This window comes from Numenius arquata, chromosome 9 (genome assembly GCF_964106895.1).
Source record: "Numenius arquata chromosome 9, bNumArq3.hap1.1, whole genome shotgun sequence".
In the NCBI taxonomy this organism is placed as follows: domain Eukaryota; kingdom Metazoa; phylum Chordata; class Aves; order Charadriiformes; family Scolopacidae; genus Numenius; species Numenius arquata.
Genome location: NC_133584.1, coordinates 37356316 through 37373910, shown reverse-complemented (window position 1 = coordinate 37373910; position 17595 = coordinate 37356316). Strand labels below are relative to the sequence as shown.

The 17595-nt window shown below is 35.1% G+C and overlaps 1 protein-coding gene across 1 annotated transcript in view; it reads left to right on the top strand.

The window, feature by feature from the left end:
• MCPH1 (microcephalin 1) overlaps positions 1-17595 on the top strand; it is a 130466-nt gene that overhangs the window by 13249 nt on the left and 99622 nt on the right. Inside the window, exons 8-9 of the mRNA XM_074154087.1 lie at positions 1249-2265; positions 7601-7713. Of these exons, the coding sequence (XP_074010188.1) occupies positions 1249-2265; positions 7601-7713 (1130 nt within the window). The remainder of the gene's footprint in view (positions 1-1248; positions 2266-7600; positions 7714-17595) is intronic.

Sequence of the window (17595 nt, the reverse complement as noted above, 5' to 3'; positions counted from 1 at the left end):
GTCTTCGTGCAGTGCTAGGGAGAAGTAATAGCATAATAGTGTAGCTGTGCCAGAAGACTTTTATTTTGGTAAATTAGTTGTATGCTGATGAGGTTGAACATCATGATTTGAGAGCTTTACCTTGAGTATGTCGCTCCAGCATTACAACTGCACAATTTTAATTTTACAATAAGAATAGACCTCCACATCCCATGACAATATTCAGTGTAGCTTCCATCTCTGCTCTGTGACAGTGGCTCTCTTGTTTGTGCTTGCAAAATACGTGAGAGTGTGTTGGTTAATAATGGTACTTTTAACCATAAATAACTTTTTTACAAGTTCAAGAATCCAGTTTAATTTGAGGATTAAAGTTAAGACTCCCAATTGTCAATATGGGAGTCCAATCATGTAACATGAAACTTCTCATTTCATCTCCATATATTTCATTTTTCTTAATTCTAGCTACACCATATATTTAAAAACGCTATTTATATTTTGTAAGAAAATAACATCAAGACTTTCCCTAAAGTCTACAGGAGTACTTACAGAAGGAGTATTGCTGCAACTTTGCACTCAACTTGTATTTAAACTAAAGCATCTATTGCAATAACTGGATTGTAGAACAACAGGATTTTAAAAAATGTACTCTGAATAATCAGAGATCCTAGCCTGTTTCAGATGAATTTACTGTGAAGACTTATGAATAGATTCGGGGTATCACCACCCCTAAAACTGTCTCATAAGAATAACTACAAGAAATAATATATTTTTCCACATTGTGATTATTTTTAATACCTTGTGTTGATGTATGTGGTGTGATACTATGATGTTGTATTCAATTTCATCTTAACTGCAAAACACTGCAAGGTGGTGGTAATGCTGTGGTAGTAAAAATGATTATTGAGTTTCTGGTATACTATAGGTAGTTTTGTCAATGTAAAACCTTGCTGCTTTTCTCCATAAATGTAAGAGTAAAAGGGAGTTGCTCTGCTGCTTTGTTTCAAAAAAGCAGAACAGGTCCTATGAGTACTAATTACCACACAAGAAGTTACAATAGCTAAAGCTATTGTAGCTTCTCATCAGCACAGAACATGCTTTGTTTCTAATCCATTTTCTGTTTAGCTTTTGATGAAGTGCCATATTATATCCAGACAAGTGGCCAGATCCTTCTTTTCTTCTTTGAGTAATTTCATATGTATTTTACTAAGAAATTGGTACTCTTTCTGTTTTGTTGAATATATATACATTGCCACTTTTCATATGTTGCAGGAGAACAAATGGAAGACTGCTTGAACTCAAGTTATGATTATCTTTGGGGAACTGATAAATTAAAGAGGCAGAAAACAGAGGTAGTAAAACACACCTGTGATACTGGGACTGATATTCACGTATCCATGAGTGCATCAGTGAATTTTCCTTCACATATCTATGAGCAGAAGAGCTTAACACCAAAACAACATAGCAGAAGAAGCTTAAGAAGGGAACAAATCTTGTGGCATGCTTTGGATAATAAATTGTCCTCAGAAAAGAAATATCTAGAAAAGTTTCCAAAGAAAAATCAGAAGGATGAAAATAGCATGACTACTTCAGTTCCAAATGAAAATTCTCTTCTTCAAATCAAGGGCTTGGGTCATGTTAGTCCTTCCAAAAAAATAGTCAAGTTAGGTACTGGTCCTGCTTTGATTGATGGTCTGTCTAATTCACCTATGAATAGTGAAGACTTAAATACACATTCATTGGATAGAAGCTTCCCTGTTGACAGAAATGATTGTGTTCTTGGAGACAAGAAGAAACTACAAGCACTACCCAGTTTGAAGCTGGCTACCTCAGAACTGGGCGCATCGGGGTCTAAAGAGTTCTTGCAAGCAATTACTACATATAGTGAGACTTTTTCCACTGAAGAAGCTTCTTACGAAGACTTTTTTTCATCATCTAATTTGAATGACAATGAAGTAGAGGTACGAATACCAAAGGTATCACAGAATTCTCCTGAAGTTTCTTGCAAAAACCCTTTTGCAAGCTTAGACTCACTTGATGTGAATTTCTGTAAGCCACATAATACTTCCAAAAAAAGTAGGAAAAAGTCTATTCCAGCAAATGTTGTTCCAGTAAAGACAAACTTCAAACCATCTGAACATCCTGGAAATGAGCCATTAAATTGTGTGTCAGATGGTGAAAAAGCTGACACTGCAGAAACTCTAGATTTTGGTGATGTGAATAGGCTGTTTCAGAATGCTCATGAAAAATCCTACAGAACCAATGTGAATTACTGTACTCTTACTACTGGTAAGTCGCTACATAGAGCTGGAAAATTAAAAGATATAATACTACATTAGATATACTCATGCAACTACATTGCAAAATGAACTGCCATTTCCAAGGGAAAAATATTTCAGAATTATACCAAAGGAAGAGAATGCTGCAGTACTGACTTTATTTTTGAGTAAAATAAATGAGTGCATAGGATCTAAAAGAACTAGAAGATGATCCTTAAATTATGTATTTCTTAATGCCAATATCAGTCTGTTTTTCGTAAAACAAACAGGGAAGGAGAAAATGTTTACTACTTTTTAAACTTAGGTATGCCAGTTAGTTTTAGAATTAATTCTAATTTTTTAATTCTAATGATTAAATCATGATCAATGTTCTGTCATGTTATGCCTTTATTTTCTTGGTGGACAACTTGTATAAGATAAGAGATTTTGGAGGAGAGGAAAAAGGAATGGTATTCAGCAAACAAAAATTCTCCAGTGTTTATATTTTTTATTCTTTTTTATTAGGAACTTCTGTAAGTCTCAATTTGTGTTTCTAGTGATTTTAATAGTATTTGTGTTTTACCAGTGATGGCCATTTTCCCAAGTATAATGTATTCTTCTTCATGCATATATTGTGTCTTCAAGTAGAACGTCAAGTGTCACAGCTCGAATGAGCTCACTTAAAACTGGAAGGAGTCAGTAATGAAAGATGAGTTGTATTTTCCCTAATAATGCAGGTTCTGTGGAAAGAAATGAAAATCCTGTTTTAAACTTACTGCTGTGACGTATGATGGAATAATCGATTTTTATTAAATATGGGTTTAATATTTCCTTTTGTTTGAATGTAAATTATTTGTTGTCCCCTGTTAATTAGTAAATAAATAGTAAAATGCTCTGGTTTTCTGTATGTGGTACATGATTTGAAAACTGGCAAATATGGTATATTATTTTTAAAAGGCAAAGATTCTTTTTGCTTATCACATGTGTACAGTTAGGAGTAATCAAATATCCATATAAAATTCAATTATATCTGTATATATTTTAAATTTCAAACATTTTTCTTGACCATTTTTTCCCTTGTGATTTTAGGTCAGTGGCACTTTTACCCAGTGTCTTTGATGACAAGAAGTAAGATTTGATGAGCTTTCTTTCCACAGACTACTTGGAACATTTGATTTTAAAGTAGCAGTGTAATAGGCAGGCTAATCTGAAACTTTTCAAGTCCTAATGCTGATATTGTAGCAAACCTCAATTTCCTTTGTAGGGTACACTCAAGGCTTCGCAATTGTTCTGCTGAACAGCACAGGCATAAATGTGGCTACTTATTTTCATCTAACTCCAAGTCATAAATCAAGTAGAGAATTGTCACAGATACAAGAGTTGAAATTTATTAGGCTTCATAAGAATATTAAAAGATGCTTTCCTATTCAGATTCACTTTTTTTTTTTTCTCAGCCTTGTTTCTGGAGATGAAATAAATTTTCTGTCCTTCTGATAGAAGGATACCTGATAAATTTTAGTGGTCTGTAATCAATAGGTGCTGTGTAACTGGGCTTTGTGTGTCAGTGCATAAATTTTCAGCAGTTACAAAGTAAGGAAAATGGTGGCTTTTCTCTATCATGAATATAAGGTTGTGGAAATGCAATAATACCGTCTTTTGTAAAAAAATTACTGATCTTTGTTACTCAGAGAGTCTAAGACCATCTTTGTCATTCATGTTGTAAATTGCTTTACTTTGAAATCTAGTACATCTGTTTATAAATTTTTTTAGTAGGACTGATAGTAGGGGGAGTTGGCACGTGAACCACATGGTTTAGAATGCCAATACTTGCTCAGATTTGGTGAATTCCTATGGCTTTTTGTCTGAAAACTACAACAATAAATAATATTGGGCAATGAATGCAAGAGTACACTCTCTTAAGCTTTTATAATCTTAAAATCATTTAGAAATTTGAACTCAGATTAGCATTATTTCCAGTCTTAAAAATAAAATTAAGGCTTAGCTAAGTGAATTTTAGATACTTATGATGAATGTGGGAGGCAAATATTATCTTATTTGGCCAAAAGACATAAACTAAGACCCATTGTAGTGTAACTGATATAGTTCAATGTTAAGATGGGGAATCTGGAATATTCTGTTATTCGGTGCAAAAATAATTAAGTTTCATTTAGATGAATGAGTTTTACCTGTGGTAGTAGGTGCTTAATACTGCTTAAATACTGTTTATCTCTTTAAAAACACACATGTGAAAATTTCATTAGATTTGATGTGCCTTTTTTTTTTTGTCAGTTTTGGAAGAAGACAAGTTCACTAAAAATATTGTATGATGTCCTCTGTTGATATTATATTATGTCCTTTTAAAAAACAAATGAGGGATAAAGAAAAAAAATGTTTCTTCCTTGCTTCATTTATCTTCACAAAAAGTTTAATTGTAACTAATAATTAGAACAAAAAAGGACATATTTTTCTGAACAGAGGAACAGGTTGAGGATTATTTTGATGTAGTCAAATTTACAAAGCCTGATGACACTTGTCCTAGAACGCATAACAAACTAGGTAAAATTGTGCTAAAGCATTAACAGGTTCTCCTTGAAAACCTGGTGGGCACAGAAGCTTTAGAATACTTGAGGAAGTTGTGTTCTGAATAGCAAAAACTTGATATTTGCCCATGCTGAAATAATAAATACACTACTAATAACAACAGAAGTTAAGTATTCTGTCTGTATGTACTCGAAGGATTACTAATCATGACAAATTCAAACTTATTTTCTTTAACATTGGGGTAAATAACTGTGGATAAGTACAAAATGGTAGATATGATACAGCTTAGTTTCAGTGACACTTCTTTATGATATTCTTAAAGTAGAACACTATACTATGGACAAAATTTTTATTAGATAGACATGATTAATTTGATAGAACAAAACTAACTTATAGTGCCTAACCATTACTTTGCCTTTTAACTCCAAGGAAATACCAAATGGAATTTTGAAGATAGTATTCTCGTTCAAAATTTCTTACTGATGATAAATGATTGTGAATGAGTAGAGGCTTAAATTGCAAATTAAAGTCACTCTAATTTGTTATAATACTTCAGAGGGCTGTCAGAATTGTTGATTGATACTGGTCATTAAGCAGTGTTTTAGAAGATAATTTAGGGGATCTAATGGACCACAGTGGCATGGGTTACCTGTGTATTTGAGCTAAATTTAGGGATAACTAACAGTGGATGGAATTGCTTCAAAAAGTTCTGTTGACTTTATCTGAAATACCCTAGGAAAAGCTCCTAAAGATGAAAACTCCTTACTTGTGACTGAGCAACTGCTTTAAAAAGAAGCAATCGTGGGGAAAAGCAGTCAATAGACAGGGAAGCTTGAGACCTACAGGATGAGAAAGCTGGCAAGTGCTTGAGAATTCCTGATAGTCAGGAGAGAAGTAGGAACTGGATTGCAAAGAATAGTCCTTATTTATGTAATGCACAAGATCCCCAATTTGATAATCAGAGATGACGGTCATTGTCCCCTGTTCCTGCTTTCCTGTAAATCTGAGGAACCAATGAGAGTGAACCCTAACTGGAAAGAGGTCCGAGCATACACGTCTTGAGACTTTAATTGCAAGTGGGACAAGAGCTGCGGAACTTCAGCATTCGGACTATGAGTGGCATGAGGAATATTCCACTACTTCTTACTGCCCTTGCCAAGCCACTCCTCCAGAAAAACCCAAAGCAATAGATCATCCTTTTACAATGACCGTACTGACTTACTGGAAATGAACAGAGACATACCTTGCTTTACCCCCATCTGCTTGGGGTAAAGCAATGGAGTTGATGATCTCCTGACATCCTTTGCAGTCCTGTGGTGGTTTTGTTTTTTTAAGGTTCAAAATGCATGTTTAAAAATAACTTTTCCCAGTAAAAACAGTTAAATTTACATTTCGTAGCTTTTTTTTATTGTATGGCAAGATCTTTTCTCCTCTTCTGCTTGCCGTCAGTCTTGCTCTGTGATTGAAGATGATGGGCCTTGGTGCAATACCAAATAAAACCAACATAGTTAAGTAATTATTTCTCCCTTCGTTAAATGACACTTTGTCTTTAAATATTGGATTTAAGTTAATGATTGCACATCAAAGCTAGGTTTACTTGTATTACACAAAAATTACAGTACTACTGTGTAAAATAGTGTGAAACTTGCAACTTTAGTGTGAAGAAGAGATTAAATTTTGACTAGTTTAAAGGTTATAATTTTAAAATAAGTAATCAGTAATGGAAAACTTTTGTCGTTTGCTGTGCTGTAATTTTTTTGGTTGTTGTTCAGTCATCTCAAGGATTAAGAGTTCAAGTAGCTGACAGGAAAAACAAATTATTCTTAGTTATATATGCAGTCAGACTAATAAATATGGATAGTACCTTTCAGTATTTTCCAAAAGTAATCATAAGAAGCTTATTTGGGAGGAGCTGAATTTAGGCCACTTTTTATTTTTAAGCCACTAATTATTAAACTTTTAACTGGTATCATGCATTTATTTGAAATGAAAAATTTACGAATATCCTAAAGTAGACTCCATTTAATTAAATTTGGGGAAAATTATCTACTTAAATTTTCAGTAACTAAAACTTCATTGATCAAAAGATAGATCAAAGTTTTTCATCTTATGCAAGCAACCTAATTTCTCAAATTATTCAAAAATTTATTATTTAGCGCTTATAAAAGTCATCCTGACGATGTTGAAGAATTAAATATATGTTAATTCACAAAACGGGTGGTGAAATACTGCTCTTTGGCAGACAAATTAGAGTACAGTCTTATGGATGGTGCCTTTTTCTAAATAATTACACTGATGTACTGCATGCACATGCAATCCTTGCCTGCTAACAGCTTGCTAAATTTGCTTGCAAAGTGTTGTTTGAAAACATGTTTCGGACCTTCGGGTCGTTTGAGATAAACGCAGTGTGTACTGAAAGCATTGACATTTCAATAAGAAAGGAAAAATCTACCCACCACTGCTTCAAACTCTCAAAACAACTCTGTATTCAGAGAAACTGCAAATTTTGTAATAAATAGAGAATCAGCTAAATTGCTTTCTATGTGTGGCTAATATCTGGTTTTCAAAATACTGGAAATTGGGAGTTCTACAACTAGTTTATTTACAAGATCTGATACTGAATGTTGAAGTCAGATGCTTGAATATGATTCTTTTTTTCCATAACTGAAATACAATGGAAAAATAACTGCTACAAATTACTACCTTAGGTATCTTCATTGTTCGTAGCTCTACACGCTGTGATAAAATAATTGGTGGCAGTTTCATTTCACAAGTTTGCACTTTTCATTTCAAGTTTCTAAATTTATAATACACTTGGTTTCTAGGTGATGAATATGAAGTTTCAGAGTCTGATGTTACTGCTGGCTCTTGCAAAGTTTTTAATGAACAAAAGAATAAGCACAATGGGGGTTTAAGAAAAACTAGAAGACTCCAAAAGGTCAGTTTAATTGGATGTATTGTTTAAGCCCTTTCTTTTTCTTGGAGAATCACTGAGTGCCTTTGTATATACAAAAAAGAAATGCATTCTTTATGCAATTCCAACTTAAAAACTGGCTTTCCTTGAAACGTTATGGGAACAGTGTTCAAAGATGATACCTATGACCGTGGAACTCTGCTTTTTGGTAACTTGGGGTGGCAGAGTTGTACCAAATTGACATTATAGAGGAGGCTGGTAAGCCAGCTTAAACTGTTTTAGTTGAAAAGCCACAGAAGTAACCTGAAAAGATGCCTAACCTTTTCGGAGGAGTTACTACGTGGGGTAGGGTTTTTTGTTTGTTTTATAGTGGATCATCCCCAGTGGATGTTTCTGCAGGATAAAGATTTATTCAGTATTTTCTTCTAGGTTCAGGTAAAACTAAGTTTCTTAACTTACTATTTGGGCTCAATTTGGATGCAAAAACAACAGGTGAGAGGATTAGGTCAGCCCTGAACCTTTTTTATGTGTTGTCCCCTTGTGAAAGTTTTGTTCTAAGTAAATATAAAACTGATCAGGAAAATTAATAGTTCTTTTTATCAGTAAGTCATACCATTAAAACGAGCAGTCAATTATTTTGAGAATGGGAAGTCCTAAACCACTAAAAGATATCTGAGGTAATAAATTATATGAAATAAACTATGCAGGTGTTTCATTGGTCATGATTGGTGGAGTTTCAGAGAGATTGATCACAGGTTTTGATCGTCTTTTATGTAAAAGTTCTGAGCAGGTGCAATTACTAGGCTGTTCAACCTTTTAAACATCCTGAAGATGAGATATTAATTCGCATGGACCAGTTATCTTCTCTGGGTTAAAATTATTATTTCACTTTTTGCCTGCATCTTAGAGCTTGTTACTTTTCTTAAGTATTTGTTTACTTCTTTTCCTAAATATATTTGTATACATTATTTGTAAAACCAATAACCATAAGTATTATGTAACACGTCTAAGTCAACTTTGCTCTAGATCTATGTCATGTAGAAGCATTATAAGTCTACTTTTTAGGCTAAAACACCTACCCAGAACATTTCCTTTTCTTGCCACAGAAATCTGACTAAAGCTGCTAAATGTATATCCATAGTCAATGGCTCTTCCTAAGGCTGTCTGCAGAAATGGTTCTTGGAGATTTACCAGATTTGTTGATACTGATTCCTCCTGTATAATTATGCTACAAGAACATTATACAGTAGTGCTAGTTTTGATTTCATTTCTCTTAAGAAAAGATTCCAGCGTAACTGTTACGTACTGAAGAGAAATAAAAATCAATATAAAGTTCTTTTTTATGGTTCCCCTTTTTCAAACCCAGGGCCAAATATTGGCTTTGCAGTCAAAGGTGATGCCTTTGGTTCCGCTTGGTGTCTGCTGAGCTTTCTCTTGTGAATCATGCTCTGTGAGGTGTTTAATAGCAAAAGCTACGTAGTAGATGGAGAAAATTCCTGCTCAGTGTTTAGAGATGGCTTCCTTCTTCCATCTGTTTCAGCCAATTGATAATACAATTTGACTCAAATGTCAGTGACGTAGAAGTGCATACTTTCTTTCATCTCATGAAAGATATTTTTTTTTATTGTTTTAAAGGTTTCCAGTTGCAGTTTGGCTGTGCAAATTCACATAGAGACAATGTTGGGGTTTTTTTTGATTGAAACAGAAAAAGAACTTCACAAAAAGATTTTACGTGATTTAACCAGTCTGTAGACCAGACTGTTGCACTGAAAAATTTTACTTCATGTTTTTGTTGAGCATTTGTATGTTAATATATATTATTAATATGTCTTTTTAAGATCTATTTTCCATTGTTTGCATGCATACATACGTGCAAAATATATAAAGCCGATGCTGGAGATACCTAGGAAATTTAGTGAAGCAATTTTAAAAGGATATTGTTTTGAACTAAATTAGACTATCTAAATTTTTGTAAAGAATTAAGTTGTAAAGCTTCTCTATTACTAGTCACAATATATTCTTGAAGCTTTTTAAAAACAAGCAATCATTACACAAATTTTTAATAAACACTTTTTTCAATGGCTGCAGCTTAAACTTTGCAACATTTTGCTAATGTTCGACAAAGTAAAGTTCGAAAATTTAGTTTTTCTTTGCTCAAAGCAAAAAGTAGATGAGAGAAACAGCACAAATATTTTAAAAATTATTTCATTGAATCATAGTATTGCGAAGAAATTTCTAATGTTTAAATTTTAAAATTTATGTTAAAAATGTAAGTGCAAAAGAAAGGGCACTTCCTAGCTATTTTAATGGAGTAACCCTTCCAGAAATGTGACTATGTGAATCTCCAGACCTTTTATATCATAAAAAAACAAAAACAAAAAAACCCAAAACCAAAAACAAACAAACAAAAAAGTTGAGTTTCTTGTATATTGTTCTAGCTGAAGTTAAAATCAAGAATGACTTTGTTCAGGTACTTCTATATCACAATTTCAGATTACAAGTACTCATATTTTCTTTCTTATCTATACTATTGATATAGGTATGCTTATTGTACTCTTAATGTGGTAAACTTCTAATCGCTTATCTAAAATTGTACTGTCGACTAACAAAAACCGTGAAGACAGAGCAGTTTATAATGGCAGTTGAAGGCATGTTGGGGAAAGATAAGTAAGATTTTCAGGGATTTTTAATGGCATCAGGAATGATCTTTTTGGATTTAAAGCACCACCACCACCCCAAAAATCCTCAGGAGTTTTGGTGTGTTGTACATATTTAAATGCACCTCATAGATTTATAAAACTGGCCTATAGGTTTGAAATTCTTGGTTTTGAGACATGACAACCCATAATTGGGGATAGTTCCAAATCCTTCTCATGCAAAGCTGGTAAGGATTAATGTGGATTAATGCCTATGAATGTCAGCAGGTGGCTTCCCTGGTCTAGAAATCTAAATTGGTGATACTGGATTGCAGGGTTAAAATAAACCCTTTATGCATTGTGATGCATTTTCAGTTATTCCATGGAATTAAGTCCATAGTCCTTTGCATAGGGAGGACAAAGTGAAATAGCTAAAAATCACAAAGCCAAAGTTGTATTCAGACAAATTAGTTACAGTGGTGTTAATGTGTTCGTGTGAGGGTTGAGTGATTGTTTCGTTGCTTAATGCCACAAAAATATTTACATTTATCACAACATTTGTTACATATATCATAAATGTAAACATTTTGTACTTTAAATAGATCAGAGGAATAACTGGTTATGAATAACCAGTTAACTGATATTTTTATTCAAATAAAAAGTTGTTATTTTTAGAGGGATATGAGAGGTGATAGATATCTTTTAAAGACTCTTTTAACAGTATCACATAACTAGAAATGCAGTTGGAATGCATTTTAAAATTAAAAAAAAAACTTAAAAATACTGTCTTCTAAGGGAATAGAACAAACTCTTTAAGTGTAAAAAAAAAAAAAGAGTTAAGCATCATGAGGGATAATTAAAACCATATTTTCGCAAAGACAGTATGGACTTAACTGAAATTCTGACAGTTTTGGTTTTAAACAAATTCATCTTGGCTTGTATTTCTGTAGCTCTTGGATTGGTGTGAAGGTAAAGTTATCAGCACTGAACTCAAGAGATTTTTGCGAGAAGAGGGAATTTTACAAAGAATCCAAGCTCATGCTATGGAACAATTAGTGTGAACCAGGCCATGGTTGGATCCTGTTATCAAAATCCTTTATGAAAATATTCATGGCAGAACAAATTTTAATAGCCTGAATATAAAGCATGGAGCGTCTTGCCAGAAATTCAGGAGAGTGACTTAATGTCTACATTTGATATGCACATTTGTAGATTGTCTTAAACAGATTGTATCTTTTCAGCGGACGCTTTCTTTTTATGTTTTCCTTCTGATTTTGATTTTGTAGTTGTTTTGAATAGGTACATATTTTAAACACTGATACTTGAAATGTTACTGACTGAGCTGGAAATGAATATTAAACTAGTGTGAATTAGATAAGGTGGAAGCATGCAAGCTTATTTACAGTTAACGGTGAAGAAACTGGAACTACATACACGTTTATGGTCTGGGGAAAATACTTGATGTTATGGGGTTGGTGAACTGGTGGTCATTGAAAATTATTCAAATTGATTGCTTCTGGGTGCAGAGATGAGACAAGTGACTGAAGCTACAAATTATAAGAGTGTTTGCATGGTACCATCAAGAAAGTTTTATGGTATTGACCCAATGTCTGGTGCTGTGATTTTATGCATATCTGATTTTATACTAGAATGTTTCTTGTTGACAAGATGTCTCATCTTACATGAAGTAATCCTGAAAGTGTCTGACCAACTCTAGCTGACGACAACTGATTGATTATTGTTAAACTGTAGCTATCTAGCTGACTCAACATAAAGTTGAAGAAACAAGTTTTTGGGAAAGAAGGTTTTGAGCAGACCACATTGTGGGACAAGTAACTTTGAAAGGGTCTAGTGATAGAAGAATCTAATGTTATACATCACTGCAGAAAATTTGCTTCATTGGAGTGCCTGAAATATGCCGCTGAATGGGGCATTGAAATCCAACAATAAAGTTTATTTTTACTGGCAAGACACAGCTTATGCTATTCATATTTTCAAAATATAGCTGTGGTCATTTGTTTGTTCCAAATGTCCAGGTTTTGTAATTATATTGGCATTTGAGAACAAAATGTCATATCAATAATTGTTGTTAGTATTTGTTTCATATAAGTGGAATACGCAGATACTAATCTGATAAAGTACTACTTTTGGTATAAAGTAATGAAAAAATCTAACAACTTCATATTGGGGTAATGGAGTTGAAAATATTGAATGCTCTAAGAGTGATATATAGGAAAAGTAAAATGAGTATCAGCAAGTCTAATATGAGATGGCTAAAATCACTGAAAAATATTCTTAGTATATATTTGAAAAGCACAGTCTCAAAATACTGCCTGTGACTTGGTACTTACTGGTCATGCTCAAGTTTTCCAGAAGATAGCACTATAAAGGATGCCTTTGTATCCCATGGTTTGAAAGTCCTGTTGTATGTTTAACCTCATGAGTATTTTCATTCAACCTTTGCCAAGACAGTTCTGGTTCTGGGCTTCATCCAGCAGGTGAATTTGTCCCCCACGTGTCTTCCACAACTAGTTGAGGGCTTCCAGAAGAGGCTTCCAGAAGAGAAGCCATACTCTTGGCATCTGCTGCTGCACCTTACAGTGCATGCTTTGTGCCATGTCCTAATGGCAGCAGCTTTGTTATCGCCACTTAGGGATGCTACCATTCCTGCCAGGAAAATTTCCTGTAGATGGACCTAGTGGGCTGATTCATGGTCTTAGGTCCCTAGAAATCATTCTCTTGATGACAGGTTTCATGCTAGCTGTGCTGGACTACCTATTGAAGTGCTATGGTTTATTTCTTAACTTGAAAAAAAGTGTCTTTTCAAGTCAGTGCTACCTTTCTATGGCAAAAGACATAGGAAGATACTGACTCTTAACTCAAGTTTAGGGTGTTCCCTGTTTTCCCAGGGACACTTGAAGCTGCTGCTCACACTCTTGTATGAGTTGCTGTTTGGACACTAGAAACTTGTATTGTGACAGTGATACAGGAGGTGGTTGTCAGGTGGTGCATTTTGTCATCTTAGTGGAGGGGTAGTTAAGACTCAGGAGTTGAATTTGCCCAAGTTTTTTGTTAAAAAATTTGTCACTAAATTTCTGTTCAGTCAACAGATTAACACATTTGTTCTTTTTGATAACCTTATTCACGAAATACTGGCTAAAGTTTATGGAGAATTTTGTATGCGTAAAATTAAGAAAGAAAACTTCACTGTTTTGTTTTTGGTAGAGTTTTTTGGGTAGGTATTTAGTTAGTTTTGTTGAGTTTTTTTCCCAAAGATTGGTAGGTATGGTGAGTTCTGGTCAGGAGACTATTTATGAGGTCTTACATAAAGTCAGAACATATTTTTTTACTATTACTTTTAGGCAAGTAGGAAATTGCTTAAGAGCTGTCCTTGGTGAACAATAGATAGGGATAAGCACTGAGAAGAAAATCCTAGAATCCTAAGTGTCATGATTTAGGCAAGTGCCCCTGGGACCTCAGACCGGGCCATTAAGTTATTTGCAGTACTTCTATACCATCTCCATACTTTTCTTTGAAACTCTATGGTGTTCTTGGATTTGATGGTGGAAGGGAGCCTTAGGTGCAAGATACAGGTACAGCTCTTTCGGTTTCAGAGCGTGAGAGGAACAGTGCATAAACATTGTGTAAGAAGTGAGAGCATACAGTCCATGCTTGAGACATGCATAAATCACTGCTGAAAATGTGTATGTATGCTGCAACTTAACTCTAGTTATTAGTAAATCACAATTCTTTTCTAGTTTTGGGGCATACTGTTACATTTGTAAAACACTAAGGTCATAACTGTCATGCCAGAAAACCAAACAATCCACTGGACTGCAGCTGGTTTGGCGAAGTATCAGCGTAAAATTGAAACTCATCTTCCCTTTTGGCATCAGAAACCACCAGGAGGAAAAGCAACTGCTGGTTAGATCTTCCTTTTTTGGGCAGTTTAACTCTTGGAAAAATGAACACCCTACATAAACCTGCTGGTGTCTGGCACGACTCTATAGGCTGGAAATCCTTTAGTTGATGGAGCTGCTTTTTAAACGATAGCTTCACAGCTCTTGAAAATTGTTGTAAAGCGATCTGAACAAAAGAGTTCATAAATTCCATTTCATCAGCATTTGATATACCTTCATTAACATTTTTTAAAACAATAAATATTATGATTCTTTTCTAAATTGAAAATAAACATTTTATGGATTAGTGATGTGATCTTTGTTGAATTGAATTACGAGCTCACAAAGTACTGTGTGTGGTACAGGAATACAAATATGCTGTCGGTTAAATAGGAAAAAATACTGCACTACATTACTCCTTAATAGATATACTACTTCCTACTAGTATAAAGAATCAGAAATGCTGAAAACAGTCGCTGTTGATCACAACTATGTGCTACAAAAAATATATTTTTTGAAAGAATTGTATGCATTATGATTCGTTCTTAATCTTTCAAGATCCTAAAAATTAAAAAAAAAAAAGGGGGGGGGGGTTAAATTATTATTCTACCCTTCATAATATTGCTGTTGTTCCTCAAAGCCTTCAGTAAGTGTTGTTTAGTTGTTTAGTATATTGTCTAGAGGGCTATAAAGCATTAACTCAGGTTGTTGTCTGTCTGAAACTAGTGGGTTACAGTCTTGTCAGCAGGGAATGTACTGAAGTTTACAGTCTTGTATCTTAACACAAACCTAATGTAAATCAAACCTTGACATTTGGGGGCTGCAAATGTGTTCAGGAGTATCTTCACCTGAAATTCCACTCTCTGCGTAGTTGGCAATCTCTAGAAGACTTCAACTATCTAAATTAACCTTACGGTGTTAATTGTGTAAACCCAGTATTTAGCAGTTGGGGTGATGCAGAGTGGTTCTTTCCCTCGTAAAACGGTTCCATCCCTACAGCCTGTGCAATGGACGTTTGTCTCTGTGCCGCAGTTGGTTCTGTCCAATGTATAACCCATTGTGAGCTGTTTTCACTGAGCCACTGATATCTGCAATGAAGTAGCTGAGGCAGATGTCATTTCTAATGAACCTTCCATGATGGGTGGCAACCACCATTACAAAAAACCTAATGGATAGCTGATGAGGGCTTAAAAATCAAACCATTAATTTCACCGAAGCTACTCCACTGTTGCCAGCTACCCTTATGGCTTTCTTTTTATCTCACAGTTAGGGCATAGGGTATCTCAGCTGAAGCTTTACGACGTGCTTTTAGTCAGTCATAAGTCAGCTGTCCAAAGAAATGGTTCACTTCATTGGATCATTATGAAAGCATAAACAGTTTTTATCATCTGAACAGATTAAACAGATTCACTTCTACATCATGCTTAATTGTTTTGCTGAAATTATTCACAGAAGGGTACAAACTATTTTTGTTAACCTTGGTGAAGGTGGGAGATGGGGGGGAGAAGTTCAGCTGCTTAATATTTCAGCAGAAAAAAACCCTGTGCTTGACTTTCTCACAGATCATTTGGGAAGGTGAGTAAACATTGGATGTTATTTGGTGCTAAAGACAGAATCAGTTTATGCCTTAGCGTGATCTTTAAAATGTTTCTGCTTCCATGTATGAGTTTTCTTTGTAACATAGTTTTGTCCCATGATAGCCCTTGTTCCTCTTTCTCCTGTCTTGTGACCTTTTTGGGGTGTGGGAGTGTCCTTCCTTCAGCTGAACTTTCATTTTCTGTTAGCTGTTCTAAAGTTTTTAGATTCTTTCTCTTCCCCTCAGCATCCCACTTCTTGAACTTCACGTCTGTCACGTGTTACACATTAGCAGTCTCTCCCTCTCTGTCTCCTCAATTTTCATGTTATATGGTCTAGAGGTGAAATTTTCCTAGGAAAAGACAGTTGAGAACTGATGTCGCGGTTTAGGACGAATTGGCCAACAACGGTGACAGATAGTCTTCCCCCACCTCTTGCTACCAGGAGAGGAGGAGGAAAGATAAAGAGATTTACGAGTTTAGAAGGAACTAAACTACATTAATGAAATATTAATAAAATAAAAAGGAAATAATGAAATAGATACAGTATACACAAAACCATATCAAGCTCCCAGGATGATGTCACCGGCAGGCACTGGGGAAGTCCCAGACTGGACTCAGTGATGGATGGGAACGGGATTCCAGCTCTGGAGTTGGGAAAGTGCAGATTGGGATCAAAGGCAGACGAACAGACAGGGTCCTCTTTAGACATCAGCCATTGAAGAAAGAGGGCTGACTCTTTGATCCCTCAGCTTTTATACTGAGCCATGGGGCAGATGGGATAGAATACTGTATTGGTCAGTTTGGGGTCACCTGTCCTGTCCTCCCCACAGGTGGACCCCTCTATGCTTTTCCATTTTAAACCCTGCAACAGGGCAAATAACTAAATTAGCTTTCCTTGGTTTTTATAGCAGGAGGTATAAGCAAGTGCCTCTCTGCATACCGCTCCTTGGCATGAAATACAAACATTGGATTTATCACTCTAAAAGCAAACAGTTTTCTCCACAATATGCTGTTAATTTCAGAGTGTTACAGGAGGCCCAGCTAAGAAGTAAAACTACTGGACAGAAAGTTGGTTCTGTTTTACCTCAAAACAGGGCAACTGGGCTGCTTTTTTTCCTGAGCAATGCTGCCTGGGAAGCCAACCCCTAATTTGTAGCTGTTGGAAAGGCTTGGGCTTCCCGTCAGAATGGGAATCACTGCTGCCTATGCTTGCAGAAATTGTAGTCATGCTTGTTGGCTTTTTTCATGTCATGTTGATTCACTTTGAAGTTTTTGGTTGCAGTCAAGCGGGTGGGAAGAAGCATCTGCTCTTCCCTTAAACTTTGTCCTACCAGAAAAAGTCAGTCTCTAGTTTTGTGAATAACCACAGCCAGACAAACCTGTCCTTTGAAGTTGCAGAATGCTGTGAAAGCTTTCCCTTGCTACAGAGTTTTGTATCCTCTGTGGCTGATATTTTTTTTTTTTTTAATATAGGTGTTAGCTATTATGGTTGCATGTGAAAAACTGAAAATGTCAATAAGTTGTAAACTGTGACACTGCTAGCCTCAGAAGTCTGAAGCTATTCATTATCCATAATCTGGCCAACAGAAGTTCTAGGGATTCCTATGTCTGTGGATACAGGATTTCTCATTTTTAATCATCTTTGGCCGTGAAGGAAAGCTGATGCCCAAGCACCTGCCACATCATCTTATTTTTCTGTCTTGTTATAGTCTGCTTTGTTTTTTCATCTTTCCCCATGGTAGTATTGATTTAGTTAAGATGGGTGCATTTTTCACATCTTTCTAGGACCAAAGC